General features: G+C 43.5%; 1 protein-coding gene across 1 annotated transcript in view; it reads right to left on the minus strand.

The window, feature by feature from the left end:
- Positions 1 to 16,295, minus strand: part of COQ8A (coenzyme Q8A) — a 41,865-nt gene extending 25,570 nt beyond the window's left edge. Inside the window, exons 1-4 of the mRNA XM_085054661.1 lie at positions 16,154 to 16,295; positions 4,795 to 4,989; positions 2,236 to 2,646; positions 1,288 to 1,354 (exon numbers count right to left, since the gene is read on the minus strand). Of these exons, the coding sequence (XP_084910787.1) occupies positions 1,288 to 1,354; positions 2,236 to 2,646; positions 4,795 to 4,971 (655 nt within the window). The 5' untranslated portion in view covers positions 4,972 to 4,989; positions 16,154 to 16,295. The remainder of the gene's footprint in view (positions 1 to 1,287; positions 1,355 to 2,235; positions 2,647 to 4,794; positions 4,990 to 16,153) is intronic.
- Between the last annotated feature and the right edge of the window lie 57 nt (positions 16,296 to 16,352).

Below are 16,352 nucleotides of genomic sequence, written 5' to 3' on the forward strand. Positions count from 1 at the left end.
AAAGTGATCTCTTGTTACTGCAAAAAGCAGATCATGAACCCTGCTTCCCCTTAAGGAATACCAAGCATGCTGTGAAGCCAGAGTGCCTGCAATAGTCTACAGGGTTAAAGAGTTCTGACAAGCATGAAAAACTTATGACAAAACTCACTTGCTGTTTATTTCTGCACTGCATAGAACCAGCCCCTGCCCCAGCTCCTCCTAGCATGCATATTAGTCTGACAAAAGGACACACAGAAAAAGAATAATTGTTTTTTTATATAATAGTTGATTTGAATTACATTTGACAGGTTGTTTTTCTTTCCTCTGGGATCTGTAACACAAGGATGTCTACTTTGTACATGTGCTTCTCTATCAAATTTTGTGGAAGAGAATCACAAGAGCCACAAGAGACTGTTCACAACCTAGACAGGCCACTATCATTTCAAAACACTAAAAAATCCAACCACAGCAACAGGCAGACTCCTTACCTAGTGATTACCTAAGTAACATTAGCTGTGTTTGTCTCTCCACCTGCAATACTGTGATCCCTTTGTCTCAGGAATATGTTAAGTCCTTTGATGGCTTTGGGTACAAGACATTAAATAAGCATCATCTGTCAATATTACTTAAGATATTTAGCTGCTTTTTGACGTAGTAAATCCCATTCTGCATGGGACTGAAATGAATTCTAAAATTAATTTAGGTTTCAGCTAGCTTGATCTTACAAGCTCAGAATTTACATCCTGGAAGAAAATGCTTTACAAGCAATGGCTAAGTAAGTAAAACCTTGACTATTATCTCCCCACACTCAAAAAGGAATACCAAGAGGATATGTTTTATATTTAAATACAGTTCAGAGAAGCAGCAAGGGTAAGGCTGGGAAAAGATTACTTAAAATAACAGCTGCTCCAGCTGTCTCTGCTTGACATTAACACATTGTAAGGACTAGGAGAGTTTCCTCAAAGTGCAATCACATGTGCAGGACCAGGGTATTCATACAGGCTGGGGGACAACCTGCACCTCATTCTCCCATTAAAACAGCACAGCCTACATGGTATGTGTTACCATGAAGATGTGCAGCTCTACCACGCACCCCAAATCATCTGCCCCACACTCTAAAGAGCATTGCAAAAGCCCAAATCAAGCTCTGAGCTAACCAAGCTGTTTGTGGGAAAGCACTTTCCTATCAGCAAGCTTAACTGGCAAATGGAACCAGCCAATGCTGCAGAGCAGGAGCTCTGTCCCAGCCAGCCATTCCCCAGCACGTGTGAGTGCTGTGCTGTAGCAAACATGGGAGTGCAAACTGACCTCCGAAGTTGGCGAGTCGGCCGATCCTGGTGACAGGAACCTTCCTCTCCCGGGCCCGCTCACTGAGCTGCAGGGGAGAGAGAGGGAAAACAAAAAAAGATAGCCACAGATTAACTGGGCACATGGTCACACACCTGCAAAGTCAGAGCATGACTCAGAGCACTTGAATAACTCCATGCTACAGAAAGCTTTCCTTGAATCTGACTCTTGTATCTGTTGGGAGATTTTCAAGCGAATATGGTGCAGAACAAACACACCAGGAATTGAAACATACACTGAGCAGAGGAGAGGACAAGAGGGTGGCAAAGACAGAAGAGCTGATAGCCATGTTTGGAAACCCCATTTTCACTGTGAACTCAGCAGCCCTTGTATTTTGAACTTGGAGAAGCTGCACAATGCTAATCCAAACTCCCTTCCACGCATGGAATTAGAACTCATGGAGGGTTATCAGATGCACAGGACTGCAGGCAGCTTCTCCATGCACAACAGCAGGAGCAGCTAAGTATACAGTTTCATCAAAGCAATATCCTGAGTGAGTGAGCCCACAGTGGCATCTGATACTGGATGTGGGGAAGGACACACAAGGTCAGAACAGATGACAAGTATCTGCACTGTGAGTTTTGCTGTGGGTTCTGCATTTTCACACAAGGGCACAAAGCACTAAAGCAACAGTTGTGAGCTATGCTACTCTCCAACCTACCTATGCTCAGGGCAACATTCCCTCCACCTCTATAATACCAAGACACCACACAGGCTCTGGGAGGAGTTTAGGTCCAATTCTAACCCCATGTACACTTTTCAAACATCATCTCACATCAGATTATCTGACATAGAGGGAGTGAGGGAATAGTGGAAGAGGAAGAAATGAGAGAAACACAGGAGAAGGCGAGTAAGGACAATCCAGTATAGAAACCACAGTACTGAGAATCCTTAATTAAAACAACATACCATCTGTTTGTAGGGTTTCTGCTCTGAACCTGTTTTGGCCTGTCTGGCTTTATCAATATCTTCAGCTGTTAGTCCACCAACAGAGGAATGGTCTTGGTGAAAAGCCCTATTTTGTCCAAAGGCAGCAGCAAAAGGATTTCCAGGGTCCCTAATGCCTCCAAATAACCTTGCATCCATTTTGGGAGGGAAAGGCTTCTGACCCATGCCAGAATCTCCAGTCTCATCAACATTTCTAAAAGGTCCATTTGTTGTGTAGGAGTAAGCAGGGCCTTCAGCACTGTGTTCATGAGGCTTGCCAGGGGCAGTGGAGAAGTCCATTGGAGCATCTGATGGCTCTCGGGCTGAGAAGTCATACTCTTTCCCAAAATCATCACTGAAGTCAGTAAAGTTCTCCTGCTGTTTGCCTAGTTCCTGCAAACAATAATTGAAATACTTAAAGAAAAGATCTTAAAACTTGCTCTTTCCCCACCTGTGGTCCTCAGAGATGTGCATGCAGCTAGGTGTCATGTCTCCACAGTAAGGAATTGTAGAAACACTGGCACTGCAGATGTTCACAGTAAGAAAGAAAAAGGAAGAGACACTGAGGATGCCTGGAATCCCTGGCAACCTTTTAACTCCACTGATGGGACAAATTCTTTAATAGCTTATCAAATATCCCTAACTGGAGACACCTTGTTCTTACATACACTGCCAGAAAGGGTCACTAAATGAGGAGTTCACTATAAGCAATGCACTGTCAGAAACAACAGATGATGGGAGCTGCAATATCACACAAGATGTACTTAGGAGGGATAACAAAAAGTTAAACAAAAAGTTAAAAGTTATTCAGTTTTCCCTCCTCTCATTGTGTCCCCAGTCACACAACATGAGCACTTCCAAGCCCAAAGCTACCTGAAGCAACACCAGATACCAACTTACAGGCAGAGTAAGCTCAGCCTTTCACAGCCATGACACTACCAACTGCAAAACACATTCCATTATTCAACCACTAAACTATGTGTTGTCATCCCAAAATAAATAAAATTCTGTGCCTGGAGCAAGGATAACAGCATCAGGCACAGCAACACTCCAGGCAAGCTTCTCCTGACAGTTTTCTCTTTTCTGCCCTAAGCTTGCAAAAGCTGCCCCACAAAGTCCAGAAAACTTTTAAAACAAAAAATAAATACATAAAAGTCAACAGCAGAACATTATCTCCTATTCACTTACTCCTTGACATATTCTAGTTACCTATTTCAGCAGTGGCAATACCATAAAATAACTGAAGACTATTACAAGCAATCAACAGGATTTTAAATCCTGCTGTGGTCAGAAAAGCAGGCAGCATATTTGAGGCTCTTTCCTAAACACTAATTAAATTTCCCTTCCTTAGAGAGAAAACCAGAACATGGTCTTTCCTGTTATTCAGCAGGTCTCATGCTATTCTGAACCTCAAAATCACCGTGGGGGAGGAGAGGAGAAATGTTTACAGATGGGGACTGTGGCCCACAATACTGACCAATTATTTCAATCAAGAAGGCCTCCTTACTTAAATTTGGAGTCCAAATGCCAGACAGTCAGAAACATGCCAGACAGCTAAAACCCTGTCAATTAATGTAAAAGTCTTCATCTCTTCCAAACAGAAAATGCTGTACTTTTAGATTTCTTATAGAACCCTGCTTTGGCAGCAGCTTTTCTTGTGACCCATTTACAGAATGCAGGGCAAGTGCTCATTGGAAACAAACACACAAGTTAGTTCTACTGCAAGCTTAAACAGAACCAAGAACACACAGGCCCAGATTGTAGGACTGAAGCTTTAGAGTGCCATGATAGTCTAAGCTTGTTGCATAAAAACCATCAAAATCTCACTCATTAGTTTCTGCTTCAAAAATTATCATCTGAGGCACACAACCTTTCTAAGGGATGATGAGAGGGAAATACCACAGACAAGCCCTTTGCTTTCAAAAGATGACAGCACAGGAAATGTATGATGTCTCCCCATCTCTGGTGAGAGAAGCTGCTGTCTGGCTTTCCTTATGTTCCTCATTTGAAAGCCAGTTCCAAAAATCCAGCCTGGGTTGTAAGTGATGAACATGCAAACACCTGACCCTGAGCCACTCTAAAAAATATTGTGTGCACCAATTCTGCCAAGAAAGGAAGCAGCACTGAGATAAATCCAATGCACTCTAAAAACCTCCTTCATTTAGTCAAAAAGAGGCAAATCAATGCCTGATGTTTAAAGGAAACTCTAAATAACAAAGCTGCTGACTAATTCTTAGCAAGAACTCGATCTTTTGAGATGAATAGAGCACTCTTCTTATTCAGCATGTCTTAAAGACCCAGTAATGGAAACAAACACTCCGCAGTAACATTCCCCTCCCATTCCTGTCCAAGCACCTTCCACACACCACAGATTCCAAAGAATTCCCAGAGTATTGCAACATTATTATTATCAATCCCGCCCTTCAGAACTAGGCTCTGATTCAAGATGTGAGTTCCCAGACACTCACACAACAAAACCAAAAAAAGTACCTGGAGGAAATGCAAATTATCAGACTAGACAGCGCAAGGAGCTTTGCTTACCTGTACCTTCCCCAAGGCAGAGCTGAACTGCTCCTCAGCAGTGGCCTGGAGAGTCTTTGCAATGGTAACTGCATCTCCCCCGAGGAGCACCTGCCGAAGCTGTCCTGCTTGGGTTTCCAGGATTGCTTTACTGAGCTTTGTCAAGCCCCTCATGACCATGATGGCATCACCCGCCATGACTGATGTCTTTCTGTGCTGAAAGGTAAAAAGGGAGACAAGACGTCAAGGAACAAGTTTGCAACAGGTTTCACGTCCCCTAAGAGACAGTAGCATATCCCCAGCAAATCTCTTTCCACTTTGGAAACCAGCCACCATGGGAACTTGTCTGCAGTCCAGATAGCACTGAGGCCAGCCTGAGTGACAACTAGTTAGCTGACCTTACCAGGAAAAAAGAACTGTCCTTATTCTTATGAGTTAGGATAACTTTCCTGGACTCCACACAAGTATCCAAGTTACCATTGATCAGGGCAAGCAAAGACAGGTAAATATCAGTAAATTCTGCAAAGAATGGTCTTGATTCCTTCCAGATGTTAGAAATGGATTAAAAACATTAGCCTTTGACCTTTAATTATTATGAGGCCCTGGAACATGTTCCCAGGTCCCGATAGCACTGATCAAGTTCCCTGTCATTCCATTCCTGCCCTGGAGCTGTGCCTGCTCATTTTACATAGCCAAATTTCTTCACTCCCACACCAAAGATTAAGCTTTGTGCTCCAAAGGTAGCCTGCTCCATCCCCAACTTGTAGCTCACTCTGGTACTTTTAATGGAAACTTAAGCATGCTCACAATACCAAACTTAATTTTAATTGCATGCTTACAATACCTACCTACCACAGCATTTGCAAAGTTCTGCACTACAGTGCTGAATTTTTGACTCAGTTCCCCTTCCTTATTAAGGGACTCCATCTCAGATTTGTTACAGCCTGTGTGATTTCAGTGTCTTCAAATACAAACTGGGCACTGCAGCATGCAGGACAGAGTGTGTCTGACAAGAGCCATTTCCATCAACTCCCTCAGCTCAGCCTAGAACCAAGCTCAGGCTCAGGACATCAGCTCTCCTATATCATTGTGGTTCATGTAAAAGAAACCCAGTGGCTGGGGTGTAAAACAATTTTGCAGGGGAGATTTTCACCTACTTATTTCATTCATTTTCTACACCTTTAAAGCAGAGACAGGGTCACAGTGCCAGGATTGGCTCAGTTGTACACATTCCCATCTTTACTGACACAGAAGAGAGAGGCATGCAGTCAGAACAAGATGCTAACTAAGGTCCAACCTTGCCCATACAGCATTCTCCATAATGATTTGGAGAGAAAAAAAATGTTCTGACTGCAACAAATACGGAGCACTAGTGTAAGGCCACATATTTAAGTTATTTCCTAGGTAGGTATACAGGTATAAATTCATTTTTTGAAGATAACCTGTCAACATGCACAGATGCACAACTATAAATGTTAATACACTGATGTGGTACAAGTGGTCCTGAGTCAACAGCAGACATGGCATTACACCCTGCTGCAGTCCACAAGCAACTAAATTGTTACCTTCTCAGGAAACACAAGCCCTGTCTCAAACATGTCTGCTGTACCAGTCATTCCTCTCCTGCTAAAGCTAAATGTCTGTCTAAGTACACAGTTTTGCTGCAATCACACAGGAAATGCCTGGATCACTACAGCTGAGCTTCAGAGAGGCATTATTAAGCAAATGCAGGATGAAGCCCAGTTACTAGAATATTTGTTCAACCACTGTTTTGTTCCTGATTTTGATCACCAATAAACACTGCAGTCAGGAAATGTTAAACTTACATGTTTTAAGTACACTGTTAGGACAGTCAAGTGCTTACAATGAATCTGGGCATAACAGGTTAGCTGTAAAAATAAAAATCAAGCCCACCCAAGGTCATTATTCTGTGGTTCTCATTACAAAACCTATCCATATGCTCCAGACCTCTAAGAAGCATTACTCCTGAATCTCTCCAGAGTTTAATCACTGAACATTTTTTGAACATTGTACAATGCCCTTTTAAACTCAAAAGTTGCCTGTCAGGTAAGGCAATCTACTCTGTCAACAGGAAGTGTTTTTCTATCCCTACATCTTCACACTGGAAATTTCCACATGGAACTCACTCAAAGCATTTATTTGCAGGCTCTCCCTGCAATTCAGAGCCAGGCAAAGAAACCAGCCAGTAACCCAGTACTGTCCCAGCTGAAACAAGACCATTCAAAGGTTGCCACTCTTAAGAAATAAGCGCTTTTGTGATCACAAGTATTAGCAGCAAGGAAAGTTTGAGTGCAAAAAGTTCATTTCCTCCATCCCAAGAAGGGCAACAAATGGTAAGCCAATACAGATTTGGACAACACACACCAAAAAAAAAAAAAAAAAAATCCACTTTTAGCATATATTCTTACTAATCCACAATAGTAAAACCATATCCTCCTTTCACCCAAAACAGTCAAAACCCTTGTCATGAAGTGACAGTTATGATACGCTAAATGTGTATTTTTTAAAAGAAATAAATCTCCAAACAAAATTCAGGGAAGATAATGCGACAACAGGTAGAAAACCTACATTGCACAACATTTATTCAACCCTCCACTGCTAAATATATCAACAAGCAAACAGGACCTACTGCCCTGTACAGATTTGGCTACAATACACTGCACTGGCACATTCTTACCCATATCCTTTTGAGGTTCATGTCATCAGCCCCACTTTCTCTGCACAGCACCAATAACCACCTAGGTACCAGGCAAGTGGTTTGTTAGCTCAGAAGCATCAGCAACATGCTGCCAACAGACAGGCCATTCTAAATAAAATATATGCTAGATAATCAAGAAGGTAAAAGACTACACACAAAAAGTAACTGAGAATTAGGAAAATTAACTCTTTCTTCAATGAAAAAGCAAGAAGAACAAGCAAGGACAAGAGACACAAAAACTGAGACAGAAAGCACACACTTCTGAACAGGCTGGTACTGCACCCAACAGCTACACTTCTAGTAATACCCAGCACAGACAGCAGGCAAAGCATTTTTTCCCCCTAAGACAAGTTCTATTCATACCCCACTAAATCAATAAATACAGTATAAGCAAGCTCTATCAGAAAGAGATTTAGGGAGTGGTTCCAAGTGGAATTAGTCCAAGCATACAAAGTCCATATCACACTTGACTTACTCCCTGAGGATTCTTTATCTAGCACTAGCAAAGCAAGGCACTGCTGGCATGGAGCATGGGCAAGTTGGTCATGTCTACACAAGCTGTCAGAGTGCCTCTAACCTGGACTGAAGAGGGCTGACAAGTGTTGATCATGAGCCATTTTCCAAAAATAAGCAGGGTCACAGATTTGGCTTAATAAGCTTCTCACAGTTGAATGAACCCCTAGAAAACCCCCACACCTTCCAGCATGAGGAAGCTCAAGCCAAGCCATCCTCAGACACCAGGCAAGGTCTGCACGGTGGGCAGAGGAGCTTCTACAGGTTATATGGCACCTGATTTAGAGCCCTGTTGTAACAGCAAAACTAAATCAATGTCTGGGATGCTCCTATGCACAACAGCCCTCTACCCCACTTCTCTGTAGTGACTGACTGCCATGTGTTTCCTCCCCTTTGCAACATTCCACATTATTGGACTGAAGGTTTAAGCAAGTGTAGTGAGACATTCAGCTTATCAGAGGCCAATAACAGAAACCAAGAACCTCACTGCAAACAACAGATGAAATAATGTATTTGTCCTGCTTTAAAAACACATCCTTCCATTCACTCCCCTTCTTTTCCATGTGCTAATATGTGCTCCTACAGACACACAGACCTGCTTCTGACCCCACGAGCTTTTTTCCAGATACCTGTACAGTGAAAAGTCTTACTCAGATATACATATGCACGTGCATACACACACACATACATATAGCATGGACCAAGTTTAAACAAAAGGAGACTTCTAATCATACAGACAAATAGCAGAAACATTTCTGAATGTTTTCTGTGCATGACAACACAGCCTCTTTCAAGTAGAAGATAGGGAACTACTTCTACTATCAACACTTTTCAAAACACCCAAACACTGCTGAATAATTTTAAAAACAAAACATACAACAAAAAAAATTTAAAAGAAAACAAACAAAACTGGAGAGTTTTACAGCAGTCCATATTCCCCCTCTCAGGTCTGCAGTTTTAGCTGCCTTCTTTATCTTCAACTTTTATTTTAAATAAATGAAACAAAAATGAATAATATTAGGCTGGACAGGTAGTAAGGCAGATAATTAGATACTACATTTCAGGAAGAGAAAACAGCCTCTACATCCTCCCTCTCTCCATTATCCTTTACTGCAATCACAGTTATCTTAGCTGTATCTAAACAAGGACTAAAACCCTGGCTTCAGTGTTATAACCACCCACACCATCAGAGCAAGTGTGGCAAGAGTATACTGGAATAAAAATAATAAACACCACAAACAAGATGCAGAAGGCCAGATACTCAGGACATTGTTCCAGGGCCATAAACCAACACTAGACTAAGTTCAATATAACTATTGTTCATTAAGCAGCTCTTTAACTGTTCTTTTACAGATTTTTTCCATTTCCTTTTTGTTTGTTGCCATACCAACCCTTTCACATGATCCTTTAATTCAGGGCCTTTTTCAGTTCCATCACACACCTCCCCACCAGTTCCTTTGATACCAGACTGCCAGGTCCCTGCCTAGATGTATTTTCATTAGCTGGATTCCTTGGGTTGCAGCTGACCCAAATTTTAACCGTGCAGGGCACAAAACGAGCATTTTAAAAGGAAGAAGTTGCCATCATCCTTTACATCAAACTGAAAACCCACCTTGCTTATCCTTCATTCTTCCCCCTCCCCATAATTCCTATACATTGCAGCTCCAAAAGAAATGTCCTTAAAGATGTGACCTACAACAGAACTGAAGACCCCTATATTTGATCCTGCCCCGTGGCTTGCACTCGAGCCCCCTTAAGCTGAATTCATCAAGTCTCTGAGAGCTGCTTTACAACCACCCTCACACAAAGCAGTTTGCCAATGCCATTTAGAACACCTTTGAAGGGCAGGCGGAACTGGTTTGCTCCCTAATCGCTACAATAGCAGTACACACACTGATAAAAATGGGCTGCTTGGCAGACAAATGCCTCTTTCCACCAAAATTCAGAAGGCTTAGCAATGACAGCTAGTTCAAAACCCAATTTTCCCCATAAATGGCTTGACACACATAAGAGTGAAAAGAATGCTTGGACACTAAAAGTAAGCACAGTCTGCTTTATTTTAGGCTCAGATACACCCATGCAAAGTGAATGCTCTGGACCAACAGTCCTATTTACTTCTTTCTGGACAATGTCTGGAGACATGCAAAAGCATAGTCACAGCCCACACACCTGGAATTAACACAGTATCTTTCTACCCACAGATAGAAATAATCTACACAGATCTAGAAATAATTTACCCATGATTAAGATTTACCACAATTAAGAGAGCATGCTACAGGCCTCATTACAGGTAATTTCTGATATGCTTGACACAATACACTAATAAATCCTGTCCTGGGAACATGTTGTTTGCTGTTACACTGAGGTAGATCCAACCCTTGTATTACTTCTGTTACCAAGAGGAAAGGGAGAAAGAATAAGAGGACAAGAAAAAAAAGGGTTTTCTTTTCTGTTTATGCAGTGAGCTGTGCTTATAAGTGCATTGCATCCTCTACATAGCTCAAAAGCCTCAAATATAACTTTAATTACATGAATAATTCTGATAAACTCTGGATTAATGTTACTTCCCATGCATGCAGATCATTCGTTCATCAACCAGGACAATAACATATTAAAATCAAAATGGAGCATGACCTCCAAGCACACAGATTAATATGAGATTCTAGCAGATGGAATATTTGAAGCATGTACTTACAAAACAAAACTGCTACAAGATGAAACCTTTATTTAGGTTTATGGCAAGCTTACACCATAGCACAGTTCCCTAGTTCCAAGTCACCACATCAGTGGTAACATACAGCATTACTTCAGAAGGCAAATCCCCCACATCCATATGGAATAACTCAGCAGCATTTTTAAAAAGGTTACACTAAAGCTCTGCACCTATCAAATCCAAACAGACCTTCAAACAAAAACTGAGCATCACAAACACCTTCCCCAAATCTGCAGAGCAGCTCTATTCTCTGAGTCCCTTCAGCAGTTAGAGCAGAAGAGACCACCAAAACTCAGCTCCCTCTGGTGCACAGGGAGCCAGTCCCTCCCTGATGCACAGCTCTATACAAGAAACAAGAGAGCTCCTCACTGCTCTTGTACTCTGAACTAGAATTTAAAGTATAAATGAGGCAGGTTACCAATTTGCAGCTAATTTTCTTTAGCATACACTATTATGCTGCAATTGTTTTTATTGGAAGTTTTGACTTTCAAAAAGCACACCAAGTCCAATTTAGGAATTGAAAACTGATAAAGTGCTGTGCCTCACAAACAAGTGCAGATTCCTTTAGACTCAAATACATCACTACTTAAAGCAAAAGTCTTGAGAAAACTAGAAGCTCTTCCTCTTGCATTTATACACACATCACTTCACTTGTAGATTTCAAAAAGCTAAGGAAAGGGGACTGGTATGGCAGTTCTCTATTTTACAGGGAAGAGAATAAGTGATCTACCCAAAGTGACACCCCATGTCGGGAATGGGGTCGGGAACAGAATCCCAATGCTCTCCACAGTACACTGATCCTTACAGCACAAAGCCAGCCCTAAGTGTCTTCTAAATACCCAGCTCTATAGATCAAAGACAAACAAGGATTTAGAGCTGCTTGCTGATCACCTAAACACTATATTGCCAAAATAATCATGATTAAATGCCACACTGGCAATGGCTTCTAGTCAGAACCTTCTTAAGAACTAGACCCAGCCTGTAACTGTGCTGTACACCTGTTCTTCCTCAGGTCTAAGAAGGCACTGTGCTCATTCCCCTCTGGGAATGTACACCAGGGTACATCCTTGCACAACACACCCTGAGTTGCTGTTACCATGTCCGTAAGTGGTACCCCTGCCCTCCAGGTGGGAAGCACAGCCCCTGTGCTGAGCACAACCCCTCTGTCACCACTGTGAGCAGCAGGCAAACACCACAATCACTGATCCCACTATTGATCCTGCAGGCATCCATATCTGTATAGACCCCATGGCTTCCAACCTTTCCCTGGAAGCTGGGGTTAGGTTCCAATTTAGCAACTCACAACACATCCAAGTCTATTCACAGCCCCCTGACATGCCAGTGCCCTGCCTGTGGGAGCTTTCCTTTTTTCTGGCTATGCCAAAATGTCCCTACAAGAAGAGGGCCATAGGCAAGAAAAGACTGCCTCAAGAGGATTAAAACTGATCTCTGTGATCAGAGGAACAGGGTCTATCAGAACCTACAGCTCCTGCATGGCAGCTCTGCCACAGACAAGCTATTTCTGTCAGCTCCTGCTCCCCACACACAGGTACTTTTGACACTAGGGTAAATGAGAGTAACGAGCTCTATATTTCTCATAGTTTAAAATTAAACCTAACCTGCAAGCTCTCATACCTGATACAGAATCTGTAATCTACAATTGTTTATACTCTCCATGTATTGACTTAATGAAATCACATTCTACGTAACATAAATACATTGCCTTTCCAAAATAGAAAAAACAAAGCTTTTTGCAACTTATAGAGATGCCTCTGAAAATCCCAAAACTCCTAGAGTGAATTCTGAAAGGCCATGCTCCACAAAGCTTTGCTATGCAATGTAAAATTGCAGGCTTACTGACTTCAGAAGGGGACTCTAAAGGAAACACTCAATCCACTTGCAGTTTACTGCCCAGTGATTCTCTCTGCAATCTCTTCCCTAATCCCAACTACTCTCTTGGTGGGCATTTTGACCATATAAAATTACAATGAGGATTTAATCCTTCCAGATGGTACAATCCAGACAGCACAAGAGCTGTGACATTTCAGAACACTGCCTCAAGCCTTTTATAGTTCATTTGTTCAGCAGATCCAGAAAAAAACCAAGGCATGCAACTGGTGAAAAAGGAGGCATGAATAGCAATGAAAGGGGGCACATAAAGATCTAATCTACACAGAAACCCGGGACAAACTGCAGAGGCAAAACAAATACAGTAGGAGAACTTTTTAAGTGGAAGTTACCACCTGCACATGACAAAACACCTCTAGGACCATAGAGACCACAAGCAGATCATCTTTCCTGTGTCTCTATATACGGAATCTACACAATCTTTAAGAAAATTACAGTCTTATACAGCTTCCAGAAAAAAACACATAAACTTGTAAAGTTTCTAAAAGCCAGCTCCACAGTGACAGCTAAGTTTTTCAGACCAAGTAATGTCATTTTCTATGCTGCAAGAAGCACACAGAACATTTCAGATATTAAATAGCTGGGAATTGAACAAGCTTCATTTAGCTCTACACCTCTACTGACTGACAAAACACAAAAGCCATTAAAATGCCACTAAAATAAAGTGCAGAAACACAACTGTGCAAAGAAAGGAAAAAACTTGCGTATCCTCTTATTTCTTGGTCCTTGTCACCAGCTCAGATTGATTTTATTTTGTCATCTACTGTACAGGAAGAAGGGGAAATGAGAGGAACAAATCAAGGGGCATCTATAAAATTGAGAAGCTAAAGATAAGAAACTGAAAGTAAAGATAGGAACGTGCCTACGAAATGAGCTTTCACTGCAGAGCAGGAAAGCAGACAGAGATGGAACCCACACCCTCAAACTACTGTGCTTCACTGCCAGCTTGCATTTTAGCTCCACATGCAAATTAATTTTCTTCTTCAGGTCCTGAAGGAAAGCAGGCACTCAGAGCACAAGGCAGAACGTTTATAAAACAAGCTGAAAGAGAAGCTACTCTTCTCCTAAAGCTGCTCTGCTCCAGAATAGACAGCTCCATATGGCAAAAAGCCTCCTCTTCCAGACTTCTTTCTTCAGTAGTTTTAGAGGGAGAAGACCAGAAGACCTACATCCCACTGGAGATGTGGTTCCTAAATACTGCTTCAGAGTCACTACCTCCATCCTAAGCTGGACTGTTCATGCAGTAGTAAAGACAGATTTAAGGAAAAAGAGAAATGCTTATTCATGCACCAAGCCAAGTCCTGAGATGCATTTGGCAAGCCACCTGGATCAAACCATTTATACCATGACACACAAGAAAACAGACCATGAGACACACATCATCCTTAGCACCATGGTTAAAACAGTAAAGAAAAAACACATGCAGACAGAAAAAAAACAAACCCATCTCTACCTAAAAAAAACTCAACTCCATAAGCAATCAACTAGTTTTAACATAAAAAATTGAAGAAGCAGGAATTCAGGTCCTGTTCCTTGTTCCCTCCTAGTTTCAAGAAAAATAATACAGCCTGACAAGCAGGCTGTGAAACAACAGACCACCACTTGCCTGTAAAAGGACTACTGGAAGACTAGAAGCCAAAACAAGTTCTGTTCTGGCTGCACAGATGCATTGAGCTATTATTAACTTGTTTTAGCTACCACAAATGAATTAACCAGAGCTACATTGCACAGCACAGAATTCCCCTCGGCAGGAATCAAACAAGGTGATCAGCACTCAGGCATTAAAGGCGTGAGGCAATTCTCCACATCAGGCCTTTTCTTCTATTGATCTCACTACTTCATTATTAAAAGGGAGACATTGTCAAAGCACAGCAGGTCACCCATTTTTCCCCCCATCTCGAGTAAGACTGAACAATATAAAACTATTTATTCTAAGTGTATCTTATTCAAGGTCAAGGTCATGGCTAACTAACAGCAATGAAAAAAAAAATTTACAAAATACAAAAATAAGTCTACTGGTCTAAGAGCAAGAAGATTCTTGCTTGCTCTTGCAAGCTGCAGTTCCTGTGAACTGCAGCTAAACTCCTGATAACATATGAAAGTTCTTATCACATGGCAGAGAAATGCAAAACCATCAATATTCCCTTAGACGCCAATCTGCATTCAGTCTGTACAGGGAATAATTTCTTAATCCCTTCTGAAGTCTTTTATTAAGCTACTATGGACTTTGGCCGCTATCCTTCTGCACCCAGTGCTAAGAATTATTTTGCATATGCTCAATGAATACACCGTAGTCCAGTAAATGAATCTAATTTGAAGACAAGCAACTCAGAAAAAAAAAATCAGAAATTGTTAGGTTAATTATTTTTAGAAAAATAATACATTTAATAATTGAAAGAAAAGCTTTAATCTCCTTTCGAAACATGGACCACAAAGTTTGGATTTCCATTGCACGGAGGGGAATACAGCGAATCTCCACACCTCCATTCCTGCTGTGTGGAACATAAGCGTGTTGTGCTACCAGAAATAATGTTATTTCGTATGATACTGTTCTGCAGAAATTAGGATGGTCAGTAATCATGAAAACAATGTTATACAAGACAAACTTTCACACTTGTAATTTACCGGTAGCTTGTTCGGTGTCTGTTTAAAACTAAGTATCTTCCCATCAGCTCCTGTTAACTTTGTTACACAGACTTTACAAGCCTATTTGCCGGTAAAAAGAAAGATTTCCTCAGGCACTTTACCAGAGCCAAGGGGCTCACAGGGTGTTTCTTTAATCCCCATTTCAGCCACAAGCAAAGCTTAAAAAGCAGCTTTATTTGACATCCATCTCCAACCATACGCACGGGTCGGTCCCAGCGACAGAGATCAGTGAGGCTCCAAGCCGGAGCAACCCGGAAAGCGACACAGCACCGTGTTCCGCGTTTCTCCCGCGATGTCCTTGGGCAAGGCGCAAAGAGCGGATCGGCGGATTCCACCCTTTTCCCAGAGCACTGCCGGGCTGCACTCCCCGCTCACCTGCCCGGCTGCGCTGAGGCGCCAGCCGCTCCCGGCCGGGCGCTGCCGAGCGCGGAGCTCCCCGCGGGCGGGAGGCGGGCCCCGGGACCCGGCTGGCCCCGCTCTCACCCCGCCGGGACACGCCGCGGCGGCCAAGGGCACGGGAAGGCCGCAGGCCCGGCCGCCTCCTGCCCGGCCGCTGTCCCGCCGCCCCGCCACCGCCATGGCCCGCCGCACCCCGCACACGTCCCCCCGCCGGGGAACGGGCCCCGGGCGAGCGACCCGCGGGCCGAGGCGCCGCGCCGGGCACGGCCGCCCTCCCGGCGGTACTACCGCCACCGCCATCACAATCCACAATCATCCGCATCCCTTCCCGCACCGCTCCGCAGCACCGCAACGGACCAACTCCCGCTGCCGAGGCACCACCGCTACCTGGGGCACCACCGCTACCGCGTGCTCCGCTGCCCCCACCCCACCGCCGACCCAGCCCGGCCCGGCCCCTCCGCCACCGCGGCCGCTTCCCATACCCCGGCCCGGCAGAGCCCAGCGGCCACCGCCTCGCCTGGCTCGGCTCGCCTCCGCTCCGCTCGGCGCCCACAGCCCGGGCCCGCACGCCTGTTTACCGCCGCCCCCGCCCCCGGCCCGGGCCCGCCCGCGCGCACCGCCCCCGCCGCGCTCCCATTGGCGGAGCCCGTGCGCCCCGCGCCTCCGCCAATGGCCGGCGGG

This window comes from Lichenostomus cassidix, chromosome 3 (assembly GCF_008360975.1).
Source record: "Lichenostomus cassidix isolate B80296 chromosome 3, HeHo_3.0, whole genome shotgun sequence".
Classification (NCBI taxonomy): domain Eukaryota; kingdom Metazoa; phylum Chordata; class Aves; order Passeriformes; family Meliphagidae; genus Lichenostomus; species Lichenostomus cassidix.